The sequence below is a fragment of the Dipodomys ordii genome, unplaced genomic scaffold (assembly GCF_000151885.1).
Source record: "Dipodomys ordii isolate 6190 unplaced genomic scaffold, Dord_2.0 Scaffold27, whole genome shotgun sequence".
Taxonomy (NCBI): domain Eukaryota; kingdom Metazoa; phylum Chordata; class Mammalia; order Rodentia; family Heteromyidae; genus Dipodomys; species Dipodomys ordii.
Genome location: NW_012267243.1, coordinates 8,898,086 through 8,914,626, shown reverse-complemented (window position 1 = coordinate 8,914,626; position 16,541 = coordinate 8,898,086). Strand labels below are relative to the sequence as shown.

General features: G+C 41.2%; 1 protein-coding gene across 1 annotated transcript in view; it reads right to left on the bottom strand.

Annotated features, from left to right (window-relative positions):
• Positions 1-16,541, bottom strand: part of Tnr (tenascin R) — a 76,588-nt gene that overhangs the window by 18,545 nt on the left and 41,502 nt on the right. The window contains exons 13-16 of the mRNA XM_013015610.1: positions 15,531-15,650; positions 12,242-12,385; positions 11,497-11,627; positions 10,421-10,553 (exon numbers count right to left, since the gene is read on the bottom strand). Of these exons, the coding sequence (XP_012871064.1) occupies positions 10,421-10,553; positions 11,497-11,627; positions 12,242-12,385; positions 15,531-15,650 (528 nt within the window). The remainder of the gene's footprint in view (positions 1-10,420; positions 10,554-11,496; positions 11,628-12,241; positions 12,386-15,530; positions 15,651-16,541) is intronic.

Below are 16,541 nucleotides of genomic sequence, written 5' to 3'. Positions count from 1 at the left end.
TACCACGTGTGTGCTGCAGTTCTTACTTGGCTACCTCTTTTTAAAAACCTAACAGTTTCTCCATTGCAGTCAGAGTAAAACACAGCGGAGTCGCCCATTGTCTCCGAAGCCCTGGGTGTGCTGACGCTGTCTTGGCTCCTCCTCCCTCAGCTCAGTGTTCCTCGGCTGCACTGGCTTTCTACTAATGGATTGAACATGCCCAGAAGATTCAGTCATTACGCTTCATCTCCCTGAGGCGCTCTTCTGCGAAGTATTCACTCACATCATTTACATCCTGGCTTATACATCTCAGCTTAGAAGAGCTTTTTTTTTTTCCTGACCACCCTACTTAGGAGACCCAGACCTTAGATGAAGAGAAGTGGCTGGTACAATCAGGAAAGGCTTCTTACATGAAAGCTGTCATAAAAGTTGGTGCTTCATGACTGCGCTTACTCCAATACTCTTGTTTAGTTTTTACAAAGTGATATCACTATTTGCTATTGCCTCTCTCCTTTCTATTTTCCACTGCCGGAACCCTTTAACTATAAGAGATGTCATCTGGCTCATCTTGCTGATCACTCCTGGCATTTAGAACAGTGTCAGTCCTGAAGTAAGTGCTAACCAGTAGACCTATGATGCCAGGTGAGCACTCTACTTGTCACCTGTCATGATGAAAGGGAAATCAAAATTAGGTTTTATGAAAGCATTCAGAGTGGGCCAGATCCAGTTCCACCTATAGCAATAGAGAAGTTAGTTCTGTAACATCAGATTGCATGACTTGGGACACAACTCACCATCTCCCTAAAGGTGGTTCACACATCTCTGTCCTATTGAGTGGTACAAAAAGTTCCATGTAAATTAAAAAATTTAGCTGAAACGGACCAATTCATTGAAAATCACCAAAGGTCACCAAAAGTGAGATGGGTTAACTTGAAAAGTATGAGGACTATATTTCTAAAACTGGATTTAGGGTTAAACCCTACAGTGAGCAAGGAGATTTCACTGGTGAATCGACTTGGAACTTAAAGGCAGGAAATAAAAACAGAAAGAAAACTTTGCACTTGTTCAGTGAGGTGAAAACTATTCTTATTAAAATAAACAAAAGCTACACCAAACAGAATCATAGGAGAAAGAGGATAGATTAGAAGAAGGTTTGAAGTTTGGCTCCATATTTCCCTAGGGAAATTGTCACTCACTTGTATTTGGTCTTCCTCAACTGTATTTGTTATCAGCAAGAAGAACTGACAACTCTAAAGGTACATGAGCTCACAGACAGAATACTCACCAAGGAGTAGAGTATGGTGAAAGCAAGACCATAAGTATTATGACATCTTATGGAGAATTACTAGAACAGAATTTAAATTAAACACGATAACTTCAACTTATGGCCATAAGAAAATAAAAGGTTAGAACATGTAATAGAAAATGTAAACAAAGCCGGGAGCTGGTGGCTCACGCCTGTAATCCTAGCTACTCAGGAGGCTGAGATCTGAGGATCATGGTTCAAAGCCAGCCCGGGCAGGAAAGTCTGTGAGACTTTTATCTCCAATAAACCACTAGAAAACCGGAAGTGGTGCTGTGGCTCAAGTGGTAGAGCGCTCGCCTTGAGCTGAAGAGTTCAGAGAGAGCGCCCAAGCTCAGAGTTCAAGCCCCACAACCGCCCAAAAAAATGTAAACAGTAATATTTCATATAGATTATATAATAGTTTAAGTCTGTGGTAGATATGAAGAATAAAGATTTGATTGAGGATCTCTCTGAGAAGATGAAAAGAAAGAATACAGAGAAAACATTTTTAAAAACTAAGTAAGACATAGTACATTTAATCCAGGGTATGTAGTTATAATATGTCCTAAAAAGAAAAACACAAAAATAGGAGAAATGCATAAAAACAATGAAGATGAATGTATCAGAAATAAAGATAAAGCTTTGAAAATTTAAAAAGTAATTTAAAAGGCAAGGATTAAAGAAATGTCAAACTAAAGGTAAAAAGAAATGAAATATAAGCCATTGAATGAAGTATGAAACTATCAGAGAGAAAAAGAAAATCATTAGAAAAAGTTACTAGAAAGGAAGAGTAGATCAGTCACAGAATAAGAATCTAGTTAGCATTAGATTCTCAAAGGCATCAGTGCATTGGGAAGACAATGGAACATTTTAAAATATGATAGAAATGAACATTTGAATTAATATTTTATACATAATCAACTGTAATTCAAAGGTAAGGGTTTGATTTAAAAACCTCATCAGTAATGAATTTTAAAAAAATAAAAAATGTTCAGGAATATGAGGTTTTAGAATATTTGCCTTATAAAACCAGTTATTGACAAGTTAGAATAACTGCATGAATAAATTGAGTGGCAAATAAGAGTAATTAACTGCTTGGGAAAAATGCCTTAATTTTTCTTTGTTAAATAAAAGGCTATACACATAATCAAAGAACAGAAAAAGAGAAAGCTTATCTGTAATAGTCCAGAGCCAAAATCTAGTGAGGGTTATTTTTTGATGGAGGAGGAGGGGGAGGAGGTAGTGCTAGATCTCCTGAGAGGTTTGAGACTATGTCAAGGTACTTAGATTTTTATAAAGAGATTCCATAATACCGTTTAAGAAATAAATTATAGCAAAAACATGAATGTAGATCTTAAATCTATTAATTGGTTCTTTGAAAATATTAACAAGAGAAATATATCACTGGCAAGACTGATGAGAGAGGATGAAAGAAGAAAACTAAAAGGGAAAGAGCTTTGGATACAACAGAGATTTGAAACAAAATCTTCTGAAGAATTGTATGCTACTAAATTCTGAAAGTCTGATAAACAAATTCCTAGAGACATGTAGAGTCAGAGCTCTTGTTGGAAAGCCCAAACTTGGGTAGATACATAATTTTTAAGACAGAGTAGAAAGTTGTGACCAAATATCTTATTTTAAACAAGTTACTTTAAAAAGCTAGAAACAAAACAAAAAAACTAGAAGAAGGTAAAGATAAAAAAATGCCTAGCTTCATTTTTTAAAAAACAAACTTAGTGAAGCCTGGATTTCAAAGCCCAATAAGGAGGCAAATTCAGGGAAAATATTGTCAGGTCAATTTTATTTATAATTGTAGATATATAGAAAGTCTAAACTGGGGCCAGGAATGGTGTCTCATACACATTACTCCAGACTAGTGAAGAAAGAGAGAGAATCCTGGGTTCAAGGCCAGCCTGGGCAGAGAACATTAGGGAGAACCCATCTGAAGAAATAAGCTGGAGTAGTGGCATATATATCTCAGCTATGCGGGTATTCCAATCTTGGGCAAAATCAGGAACTCTGATTTAGAAATGAATAAAGCAAAAAGGGATGGGAGACATGGTTTAAGTAGTAGAGCAATTGAGCTTAAAACCTAGTACTTACCCCAAAAAGTTTCTCCAAGAGGAGTTAACCAAATCTAAGAGGGTACTAGGCTCACACCTGTAATCCTAGTTACGCAGCAGGCTGAGACCCAGAAGATCATAGTTTAAAGCCAGCTGAGACAGGAAAGTCCACGAAGCTTCATTTCCAAAGGGGGTAAAAGGCAAAAGGAAACAGGGCTCAAGTGAAGCTCAAGTGGAAGAGCACTTGCCAAGCCAGTGAGGAGACCCTGAGTTTAAATAAACACACCAACAAATAAATACAAACACTATTCAGTGGGAATGTCTTCAAAGACAGAGAATAAATGTATTAAAAAACTGTTAATGCAAGTCACCTTACCAGTTAACTAAACGATGAAATTCACAACTAAATGACTTAGTCACTTGATAAAGTTTATTCCCCAAACTCTTTCGGTTGGAATAGAAAAACATTCCATACCTCGATAACATTTAAACTTCAAATTTAAGTGGCTAACATTCCTGTTTAAGATTAGGCAATTATATGCTGTCTTCATATTGTTAGATGAAGATTTATCCATGATTATGCTGCATGGAGTTTAATTGCATTCTCCATAAGTAGAGGAAGAAGTCAAGGTTAACTAATCTCACTGTCACTATTTAACACATCTCTGGACATTCTTGTTAATGTGATACAGAAAAATAAGCCAGAGGTAGAAGAATTTGAAGTATAGAAATCAATCTGCCATTGTCTACAGATGATATAAATCACTCCCCTAAATATTAACTGAACAATGGATAATTAGAAATAATAAGCCAGTTCAGCAGGATTGCTAGATGCTGGATCAATATGTAAAGAAATCAATAGTGTTTTTCTACATCAGCAATAAGCAACTAGAAAATATTTTTTTTAATTAGATAAAACTGTAAAGCAATAAAATGGTCATAAATTATCAAAGAACATAAAAAAAAGTCATAGGGAAAAAATGTTTAAATCTGACTTCGAAGCCATAAGGACAATTGGAGCTGGTGTGAAGGAACCAAACCCCACACACAGAACTCCACTCAGGGGGTTGAAGCAGAAAGACTGAAAGCTTGAGGCCCTAACTGGTCTACTATAGTTAAACCCTGTGCCAAAGACACAAATAACACAATTAAAACAAAACCCCAAAACGACATCATCAACAATAAACATCCCTCTGAAGGATAAATGCTTTGGATAAAGAATGCATCTACACAGTTAGTTAGTGTTATAAAGGTACCAAATCTTCTTAAGTATATTATAATTCTGACCTAAATTCAAGTTACTATTTCTTTTGAAAAACATTATATCTAATTTTGATAAACCGAGACGATACTAAGGATCATCAAATAAGTAAGTCAATGTTGAAAAAGAAAACAGGAGACACTTGTTCTATCATATATTAAGATATTCACAGTAAGATCATTGCTGTAGACATAAAACCTCAAAGTATTTCTTGAAAAAGAATAGTTGAATAGACCATGGAATAAAACAAGTGATTTAGAGTTCAGAGACAGATTCAGGTACATATGGGAACTTAATGTATAATAAAGCACCACGAATCAATGGAAAACAAATAGACTATTTACTACTTGATTTTGGTAAAAAATTGATTCACTAAGAGAGAAAAATGAAATTGTATCCCTATGTGGACATGTTCAAGGTATTTGGTTGGAGTGCTATTTGGGGTGGGAAAAGTTGGGAGTAATCTGCTGTCCATCTTTGGGTGAGAATGGCAAAAGATCAGGGGTGCACATCGCTCCATATTTTGCAACAATTGGAAGCAAAAGAGTGTCTATGTGCAGAAAACTTGAATGGATCTAAAACCAGTGTGGAGTAAAAAAAAATATGAGTAAGAGGAATGAGCTCTATAATCCAAGACCATTTATATATTTAAAATATTCCTACTCAAAGCAACTTTACAAGAACACATTTTTCAAAACCACAAACAGAAGACTTCACATTTGACACATTAGAATGATTGCATATGCAAAGTAGAAGAAGGGATGGGGCAAAAGGAAATAAAAATAGAGAACCCTGGTGGAGATTAGCATCTGTGATAGGCAGAAAACTAGGTAGTAGGATTAATCCAAGTCCCTGATCTCACACATATCCATCTATTCATGTTGGAGGGATGGTTTCTCCAAACAGTGTGATTAGTGACTACTTCCTTCTCCATAGCCAAGTCACAAAGAAAGATGGTGGCTCTCTCTTTTTCAGCATTTGATGAAAGAAAGATGCAAGCTGTTTCTAAGTAGTGAGCAGAATTGCCCTCAGCCCTGCGTCTGGTGAAGGGCCGTGGGATACGCATAGGAGTAGACAGTAGTTGACAACAATTGGAATGTAGTCCAGGCTGGCCTTGAACTTCAAGCCCTCCTACTTCTATCTCTCCCTGTGCTCAGATCAAGGTGTCTGTCACCACCCAGCCTCCAAATGAAATTCTGATAGCTCTATAGATTTCTGTGAGTCACTGCTTATTGTTCCAAAATCTGTACTTCATTAATTTCCCACAACTTCGTAAAACTAAATGAAGCTTGTGTTAGAAAAGACCCTAGAATTTTCCTGAAAATCCCCACAGAGCAGGTGAATGTGGGAAAGCAAGGTCTGGAGCATAGGTGTTTATTTATTTTATTTTATTTTTCAGTTGTAGGGCCTGCACTCTGGGCCTGGGTACTGGCCCTAAGCTCTTCAGCTCAAGGCTAGCACTCTTCTGCTTGAGCTACAGCGCCCACTTTTGGCTTTTTCTGTTTATGTGGTGCTGAGGAATCGAACCCAGGGCCTCATGCATGCAAGGCAAGCACTCTACCACTGAGCCACCTTCCCAGCCAGCATAGGTGTTTTTCTTAAAGGCACTTGTCATTACTCATCTTTGGATACCTCTGCAAATGATTGCTCTCACTTAACCTCAAGGTCAAGGCAACCCACTTTATAGTGTTCACTGTCTCTGAGGATGAGCTTTCGCACGAGCCTTGTTTGCTTTTTTTATGGTATTAAAAGAGACAATGAAACCTATCCCTCAGAAGATCATTTCACCAAGCCTCTGTTGCTCTACAGGGAATATTTGTTTCCTCATTTAAATTCATGTCTCTAAAAGACAAGTAGACCTTGGATGAAATTTCAGGCGACAGTAAATTATAAATAATGTATCCATATTTTTTTCCTCTTCCATACTACTTGTATTTAATTCCCCTCAGAGTTTTGTGCAAACACCAGAGACAAGAGGACGGGAAGCTATTAACAGGATGGAAAGATTGAACTGGGCTTATATTGTGTGTCAGGAACACAAAGGAATGCATCTTATCAAAGGAGGTTTTTGAGGTCAGCTCTTTTTTTTTTTGGTCGGCCGTGGGGCTTGAACTCTGGGCCTGGGCGCTGTCCCTCAGCTCTTCAGCTCAAGGCGAGCGCTCTACCACTTGAGCCACAGCACCACTTCCGGTTTTCTGGTGTTTTTTTTAATTGGAGATAGGAGTCTCATGGTCTCTCCTGCCCGGGCTGGCTTTGAACCACGATCCTCAGATCTCAGCCTCCTGAGTAGGATTACAGGCGTGAGCCACCAGCGCCCGGCTTAGTCAGCTCTTTTTTAATATTAATATCTGACTATTTCTCAGACCATTAGGTTAGCATTTGCTCCAATCAAGTATGTTATCCTGGCCCACCCAAATCAGGGCTGGGGCTGATAGTGGAGGAGGCCACTTTGAAGCCAAAATTTAATCTCTGTTGTTCCATTAGATAAAGGATAAAAAACAGACTAAACAGCTGGGCTCAGTTGATCTTAAGAACAGGATCCTACAAGAAAAGGGGGCGGGACACTTAGGAAGTGAAGGAAGGGATAACATTGTCCAAAAAGGAAACGGTACTCATTATCTGACTTATGAAATGGTTAACTCCTCTGCACAACACCTTAATAACAATAAAATAATATATTTTTTAAAAAGAGTAAGAGCCTTCTGGGCTGGGTGTGGTGGCTCTTGCCTGCAATCCTAGCTACTTGGGAAGGAAGAGATAGGATTGTGACTCAAGGCCAACTGGCCAAAAGTTAGCAAAATTCTTATCTCAAAGAAACAACCAGGCGTGGTAGTACACGTCTGTAGAATCCTGGCTATTCGGGGATAGAAGTTGGAAAATCAAGTTAGAAGGCCAGCCCAAGCAAGACCCTATCTGAATACCAAACGAAGGCAAAAATGGGCTGAAGAATGACACGCAGGCACTGTTAACTGGAAATCTCAGGTACCAACACTAAGTTGGAAGGTTCACTAGCTGCTAAACAGAAATCAGCCTCTAAATACACCAGGCCTAGTTTGCCATTGCTTTGGTGTTTTGGTGTTTCTCCTGCTCAGCAGGAGAAACTCATTCTGCCGGCTCCAGGCTGGCTCAGAGCCTCGCACTGGAGAATACAAGTGAGGATACTCTGCTCTTCATTTTTGCTCTTTTCCCTTCTTGCTAACATTTTTACTCCATCCTTAGGAAGTTAATACCCCCATAGTCTCCTCATCCTTAACAAAATTTGCCCCTGGCAGGGGTAAAAAGAGTAGGAGTAAGGGACCAGCACAGGTAATGATCACTCATTAACAGGCAAAGGATTATGTGGCCTGTTTATTAAGGGAAATATCCAAACAGGGGGTAGAGAGAACCTGGTGGATTTGAGGGTCTTTGGGTCATGATATTCTGCAGCTTGCCTGTGCCCTCCTATCAAGGGGCACTAAGGATCTTCTCCTTAAGCTTTGTTCCATGAGAGACTTCCTTTTCTGAACTCTAAGCTGGAGTCTAACTCTTGAATCAATGTCTATCATGTCTGGTGTATGCCAGGTACTTTCATGTACATTCTTTCTGCCCAGAATTTTTCATTCTGCAACAGGTTGTTTCAGTGGGTACTGATAAATCTCCAAGGGGAAGCCAGTTGAGTTTGGTGTACATCTGTGCCCTACATTTCAATATGAGTATTCCAGTAAGCCTGCAAAAAACTTCTGATTTTTGATACCCCTGCTACATAGCAAGCAGTCCAGTTTGTTACTATATTCATTGCTTTGGAAATTGAGCCCTTCAGTTTTCTCCTTTCTAACACTGGTCAGACCCTAGGAGATTAGGTCACTTGTAATCTTGTTAAAAACAAACAAACAAACAAACACATGAACCTAAACATGTCTTTACAGTCCTCACTGGCCAGGAAACAAAGCCATTATCTAGGCCTCTACTCAGGTTTTCATGTGAGTTGTTAACCATGGTTTATTTGATCCTATGGAGTGCCTAGCTCTCCCTGTTGCTCTCCCAGAAGCATTGTTGCTGGTGGCTTGCATCTGAAATCCCAGATATTTAGGAGGTTGGGTTGAAATTGGAGGATCCTGAGTTGAAGAAAAATCCAAGAGATTTATCTCCAGCGATCCAACCAAAGGCCAGAAGTGGAGGAGCTCAAGTGGTAGAGCTCTAGCCTTGAGCAAGAAAGCCCCATGTGAGTGCAAACCGTGAGTTCAAGCCCCAGTACTGTCATCAAAAGAGAGAGACAGAGAGAGAGAGACGGAGACAGAGAGCAGAGATATAGTAGCAGAGAAGGGCACAGGAACTCATACACCTTCCAGCCCAGGTGGGTCTGGAGTGAAGCCAACTTGTGGGGTCCCATAGAACCTTGGGACATCCTGACATACTACTCAGACTACCCCACCAGGACGGGAAGGTAAAGCTCATATTACACTCATATTACAAGCACTGGAATCCATTCATCTAGAGGATGAAATGATTCCTTTGACCTAATAAATATGCAAATTGGGAACTCTGTTAATGTATCTGTCATCTGTGTTCTTTCTATGAAAAGAATTTTTAATCCAGTGGAAAACTCTCCAACCTGTGGCTCTTTCAAGTGGAATCTTCGGAAAGAGGACCCCGAAGGATCCTTTAATTAACCTGTGAATGTGCAGGAAAAAGACTTGAACAAGAAGAGGGTAACAACTCAGTCCTTAATAAGACACCTTTGAAACATTGTAAATGATATCAGCCCCAGAAACAGGATTAAGAGTCCTAAAAGTTTCACTTGAATTCTTGTATTGGTTATTTTTAATTTTTCCAGTAGAATGTTTGTTTTCTTTTCTTCTGATTAATATGCTCCTTGAAAGCACTCTGTGAATGAAGTCTTGGGAAGTAAAATAAAGAAGAGGAAAGAGGACTTACTCAGAATGTCACTACCTAACAGAACCACTTGGGGTCCGATTGAGGTACCTGCTCAGAGCCCTGCTCTATCATTTAATGAATGAGAACACTGAGGTGAAGGCATCTGGATAGGGCTAGAGGCCTACTGACCTGGCTCTGGGGATGGAGGTCAGGCTCTGGGGCACAGAGAAGCATTCAACTCCCATAGTACGCTACAGATAAGCATCTTTAGGGAAGTGATAAGCTATTTGTTCTCTGCTCCCCCTAGAATGTGAAGCAAGGAGACAATTCAAAGTCTAACTACAAAGGGAGTGGGGAGGTGTGGGGGGGACCAGAATATTAATAGCTTAGACTACAGAGCTGGAGTCTTCTGCTGACTTAGGTGAAGGAGGCAGGAAGCACAGCTGGATGTAGAAGCAGAAAGGCCTGGCTGACATTCTGAACCAGCCACTCTCTAGCCCAGGAAGGCCTCGATCATTATACACCTTGGTTTCATCAGGTATGAAATGAGCCCTTTCTAGGCCTTTCCTATCAGCTGTTTAGGAACTGAGCTACGGCTACAGTGTGATAGAAATGCTTTATGTATAGAAAAGAGCAGCAGATCTCCTATTGAGGGTTTGCCGAGTCTCTAAGCATAGGCAGCAGAGGAGGGAGAGAGGGAAGCACATGCAGAACATGGGAGCAAGATGGGATCTGATAATTCACTTGATGTGCTTAGTTGTTTTGGAGGAGGTGGGGAGGGGGATGTGTTTGGGGAAGGACCAGGAAGTTGGGTTATTGATTTCTGTGCATGCCTGGGTAGCAAGGGTGTTCAGGCAGAGCCTTGCAAAAGGAGAAGGAAAGAGGAGATAGCTGAGTTTCCTAGCCCGGGTTTCCCTCAGCGGAGCTGAACACCATTCCATGCAGAAGAGGGCATGGGAGCGCTGTGACTCTCCTCACCCGTGGTGAAGGCAGTGGAGGTGAGGCTGCTCCGGGTGGTGTCCTGGGCTGCCTGCAGGAGCACTGTGTAGTCTGTGTTCTCTGACAGGCCCTCCAATCGGATCCAAGTGTCTTCTGCATCCACAATCAGCTCCTGGATAGAGCCAGAGCAAGAGAGGGGGAGGGGGAGTGATCTACCTGCCATGTAGGAGGGCGGGGGAGGGGAATCCCAGGACTGTGACTAGCTAGGTCAGCATGACAGTAGCTCTCTCCTTCCCGTGATAAGGAGAAAACTGTGCCAAGAAGCAGAGAGCACAGCGCCCACGTGAGATTCAGGCCAGGCCCTATCTCACAAATGCACGCGGCATACATTTAGATACCTGGATTACAGAACCCAGAGGTTTCCAGACTGTTTGAGAGCAAAGGAAGAAGCTGAAGAAGCAGAATCCGAGGTCTCCCTACTCCCATTATTAGCTCTGCTGAAATCTAGTCAAGATCTTTGACTTCTGCAAATGACATCATTTTAAAAAAGATCCCACCACAAGCAAAAAAGTGACAAAGGTAAAAATCTGTGCTCCAGTGTTGGTTTTGACTGATTGGCAAGAAAAACAACAACAACAAAAATAAACAAAAAACAAAGTGAATCATCTCTTTACTGTAGGTGATGTCCATGTTGTCTCTAGTGTTTTGGGGGACATTAAAGCCTGGTGAATTTGGTAGCCAACTCTTTGCTTGGCTCTGTTAATGAGCCAATGATATCATGGAGTTGAAGTGGCAAAATATAGAAACACCACTGCAGTAGGGAAGTTGCAGGGTAGATTCTCTAGAGAAGACATCGGAGGTTCACAGGGGGTTCGTGTTTCACCTGGGCTCAGTAGAGAGCAATAGCAGAGCCAGGAGCAGCATTCGGATCTACTGCTTGCAGACAAGGGTTCTCTTCCACATCAGGCTGTGGATCTGAGATGGGAAACCTGTAATGGGTTCTCTGTGAACTGCTTCCTTCCTGTCCCTTTAATTTCCCTGGGTAATTCTGCTGGTCAGTTTCTACATGGCCTCACAGGAGATACGGGTTTTCTCTGCTTTCAGCTCACGCTTACTTTGCGGCTTCCATCGGTGGATTTATACGTCAAGATGTAGTTTTCAATCTCGGCCCTGGGAGGATGCCAGGAGATCAGTGCGCTTTGCCTGGTGATGTCACTGGCCGTCAGGTTGGTAGGAGGGTCCAAAACTACAGGCAGGAGAAAAATGCCAGGATGTACTTTTCTCCAGCACCTCCCTGCTTGATTTCAGGCACAGTGGGCCCCGCACCCACCTCTGTGGCCCCAGGGCTATTGACCCAAGTTCTAGTGTGGACAGGTGCATAAAAATGCCCCTGGATTAGAAGATAATCGTTCAGTGCCATTTTCTTCCCGGGAATGTCTCCTGCTTTCCTCACGTAGGCCTCTGGGTTTTTTGTCTTCTAGTGTGACTAAGCCTAGGACCCTGACCCCAGCCAATCACCACGCCTGCTTAAACTTCTCCCTACATGTTACCTTTGTCTGCTACTCTCTTAATTGTAACCCAGCCCAGCAACTCTCTCTCCTAAATCCAGCACTTTAATCTTGGTCAGATTTTTCTTGGCCAGATGTCCTTGCAGTCCTAGTCTCTCTGGGCTTGGTTCAAATGACAGCACTGAAGGAGAAACTGACGCAGCTCCGTTCCACTGGGTTGGGGACACAGTCAGCCAAAATAAGAAGGGCCCAGAGCTGCACTGTCCCAAGCTGAAATCCTAACACCCAACTCATCTGTAGGATGCACAAAACGTCTCCAGGGATACCAGGTGCCTCGAGAGCATGTACTCACGGGTGGAGAAGTTGGTGCTGATGGTGCCACTGGTGAGGGGCCCACTGGCGGCGTACATGGTGACGGTATAGTTTGTGCGAGGAAGCAAGTTGATGAGCTGAAACTCCTCACTGACTCCATCCACCAAAATGGTCTCCCCAGCAACTGAAATGAGTATGGAGAGCAATGAGTATGGAGGCAAGGCCTACCAAGCATAAAGGCATTTTTACAGGAGTCAGTGCTAGACGCTTTTATTAGGTTATTAACCTATCCACTGGAAGTTTACTAACCTGTAACCCAGAAGTTATAGGTTATTGAGTTTAGCATCTTATTCCACACAAGCATCTCTCCTCTCATTTCTTTTTTAAAATCTCATGAAACATATCCCTTATATGGAATCTAAATTGTCTTTATATTGTCTGTTCAGGCCTCTGGAGTTAGAAAAAAAACAAAAGCCTTTTCCTTCCTATCACTCTTCCTATTCAAGTGTTCTCTCCTTTAGATTAGAAAAAATCTGCTCCCACCTCCCATAGTATTTATAAGATAGTTCCAAAGTTTTTCACAATGCTGGCTTCTTTTGTCTGGCAACGTGACAATTTATCAGTGTCCCTGATGAAATGCAAACCTTGGAGGAATGTGAGAACCATCAAGATGCAAAACAGGCAGGTCTCTGCTTCTTTTTGCCATTTATTCATATAGGTTTTGGGACATCTACTTATTATTGTTGTCATAGGCTGAGATTAATGTTAATCAAAGACATTGTTTGTCACCACTCCATGTAACCTTGCACAGTGGATTTTTTCTTTATTTTCTTTTTGTTCCCTAGGGGCAGGGTTGAGTTGGGGATGTTCCCAGAGCTTTGCCTCTATTTCTTTGGCATTTTGCCTTGTTGATTAAGTTTTGGATTACTGTTTGAGTTTATTAAAATATTTTTTTGAATTTAGACTCTGTCAATCAATTTTGTTGTATACACAAGTCTTCTCAGAATTCATTCAAGCTGTTGATAAAACTGTTCATCAGATCAGAGCCAAGCCCTCTGTTGCTCAATTAGAGTAAATTTGGATCATACCTCAGACTTGAACAAAGTTTATTAGACACATCTTCAAGCTAAGTAAGGCCTGATGTTTCATGTGTATTGTGGTCTAAGCATATAAAAAGGCACATAAGAAAGTTAAAGTGATCCAAACTAACTGGAAAAATATATACAGCTCTGCCTGTCTCTCTGTCTCTCTCTTGGTACTGGTGTCTGAATGTAGGGCCTCAAGTCTGCTAGCCCACTTTAAGTTCTGACCCCCCAAGTCCTTGTGGCTTTAGTTATTTTTCAGATAGGTTCTCACATTTTTTTTTTTACCTGAAACTGGCCTTGGACTATAATCCTCCTATTTATACTTCCTGTACAGTTGAGACTGTAATTTTACTATGTCTGGCTTATTGGTTGGGATGGAATCTTGTTAACTTTTTCCTATATTTTGACCTACAATAATCTTGATATCTGCCTCTGTTGTAGATGGGATTACAGGCATACATCACCATATCGAGCTGCTCATTCTTAATCTTTAAAGCATATATAGTCCATGGGGAGGTGTCAAAAAGTATTTGTTGAATGAATGGAAAGTCAAAGCCAACTACTGTGATGGACTATACGCATGTTACCTGGAAGCAGGTGTGGGGCTTTCTTAGGGGAATCAAGGAGGTGTTGGAAGAGAATATTGAAACTAACAATTGAAGTACGGATTCTTCAGGGAGACCCTGAAGGAAGAGACTTTCTTGGTGAAGGAGAGAGCTTGTGCAAATACACAGAGGATTAAGAAGACATAGCAAGAGTTAAAACGTGCAGGGTTATGATGTGTGCAGGGCAGGTAAGAGTTGGGATGGAGTGTGCATGAACACTGAGAAGTTAAAGCATCCAGAGTAATGATATCTGTTTGTTGAGGAGAGCTGTTTTGCCAGCTATGGTTCCAGCAAAGTGCAAATACAATCTATTGTGTTTTTTTCCATTTTAGCAAAGGATGAACTGATAAAGAGTTTTCTAATGGCTTGCTAAGACACAAATATGCTAACAGATAAGAAAAACAAATTTATAAAGTAGTTTTGATAAAACTTATTCTTACTTAAGCTATGCTGGTATGTAGTAATCACTAATTTCTTTCCTCTTTTGTTTGATAGTCTCTTTTGGATCTTACTTTTCCAAGATATGACAATAGTATAATCTTTGCAGCTAGCTTACAGAATTGCCTTTCTCTTCCATTTTTGAAGTCAAAACATCTTCCTGCTTTCTCTTTTCTGGTATCTTTGTCCTCTAGATTCTTGGCTATTACCCATATTAATCCTGTACTCTCATACTTAATTTAAGCAAAGGAATGCATTTCCTAAGATTAAAGATCTGATGTATGCAACACATTTTACTTTTGGGCTCCTCTATTCATTTTCAAACAGTATAAGGTCACTAAAGATGCTGAAGAAGACATTGAAATTGAAATTCAATATTTCATCTTGGTTCAGCCTCTTGAGGTTTGATGTGGTTAAGAAAACTTTAGCAAATCTGAATTCTTTATCACCTGTTCATACATATTATCCACTCCAAGCTTGGTCTTAAACCTGTAGTGGTTTCATTTTGTTGTTGTTGTTGTTGGTTTTTCTTTTGTTATGAAAATATTTAGAAAAATTTGCTTTCTTGTCTATAATGTTTTGGGACAAATGTTAATTCTGAGTTTTGTTTCACTGGTGGGATGTCTCTATTTGGCAGTTTGTTCCATGGCATTCTTATACCTTCCAGATTCAGCTTAGACAATTCTTATCACTGATAGTTTACAGAGTTTTTACTGCAGAGATATTGTTACTGTTGTTTATTATTGATAGCATTATTATTATTAGTAGTAGTAGTAGTAGAACTGCAGTTTGAACTCCGCGAGTTCAAGAGTACAGACATTCTTCCATTTGAGCCATGTCCTAGCCTTTTTGCTTCAGTTATTTTCAGATAGAGTTTTGTGGTTTTACCCAAGGCCGGCCTTAGGCCCTCCTCTTCCTACCGACAGCTTCTCCTGTAGTTGGGACCACAAGGTACTTGCTACCACATCTGGCTTATTTGTTGAGATGGTGACTTGCTAACTTTGTCCCCAGGCTGGCCTCAAGGTGTGATCATCTCTATCTGTACCTCCAGAGTAGGGAGGATTACAGACACAAGCCACCCTTAGGTTAAGGATGTGATAGGGAAAATTTCCAGTTTGTCTCTCTTCTCTACCATCCTGGCCTGACGCTCCGGCCCCCATGTTCCCCATCTGTCTGATGTCCCAGGCCTGCAGACACTCACCGGCAAAGTGTGTGAGGACGATGACGTAGTTCTCCACGTCTCCCACTGGAGCCTTCCACTGCAGCAGAGCTTCTGTAGGGGTGATGTTGGTAGCAGTCAGACCCACAGGGTTGTCCATGGCTGGAGTGCAACAGAAGAGCACCAGGGAAAGGTAAGAGGGCTGGCAGGCTGCAAGTGCACCAGACCACCCAAGTTTCTTATGATGCCTTTGAAGCTGGGTGGATGAACTGGTCACGTGCGTGGAGGCCCCTCCCTGCCTTGCCTTTGGTTCCAGCACCCCCTTTCTTGTCTCCTTTTCCTTCCTCTGAAGCATCTAGTTCTTGCTGCTTGTTCTTTCTTTTAATTAATTAACTTCTTTCTATGGGAGATTAGTGATACTGGAAATTGAACTCAGGGTCTCCTGCTTTCTAGGTGAGTGCTCTACTCCGTGAGCCTTTCACCCCAGTCCTTCAGCGTTTGGTTTGTATCTCAGATAAGGTCTCATGCTAACTTTGCCCAGTAGGCCTTGGATCACAATCCTCCTTCATCCACACACCAAGGATTATAGCTGGGATTAAAAGCGTGCGCCATCACGCCTGCCCCATTAACCTCTTACACGCGAAGCACTGTGACAGGGACAATGGGGGAGTGGTTCTGTTTTGCTTTAAATATTTAAATGTAGTTGGAAAAGAAAGAAATATAGAAGTCGCTCTATATAGTTAGCTTCATAAATGCAGGGGTGTGGGAAGATCTCTGTTGATGAACTTCAGTAAGTGGTTGGAGCCGCAGGCCAGGAACTCAGAAGGAGCTCAGTGTGGCCTTGTGGGATGACGGTATGGGATGCAACGTGGCTTCAGCATTGTAGCTGCTATTGAATTCTTGCTTCACTCCTCCCAAGGCTCACTCTGCACTAAGTCCAGGGTACGTTTCCTTTTCAGTTCAGAGAGAGCTCAGGGGATCCTTACAGGCTGAGGAAGGCTAAGAGTGTCTGATGGGGGAACAGAGTTTGTTTGTCATTAGACCATCCATTTC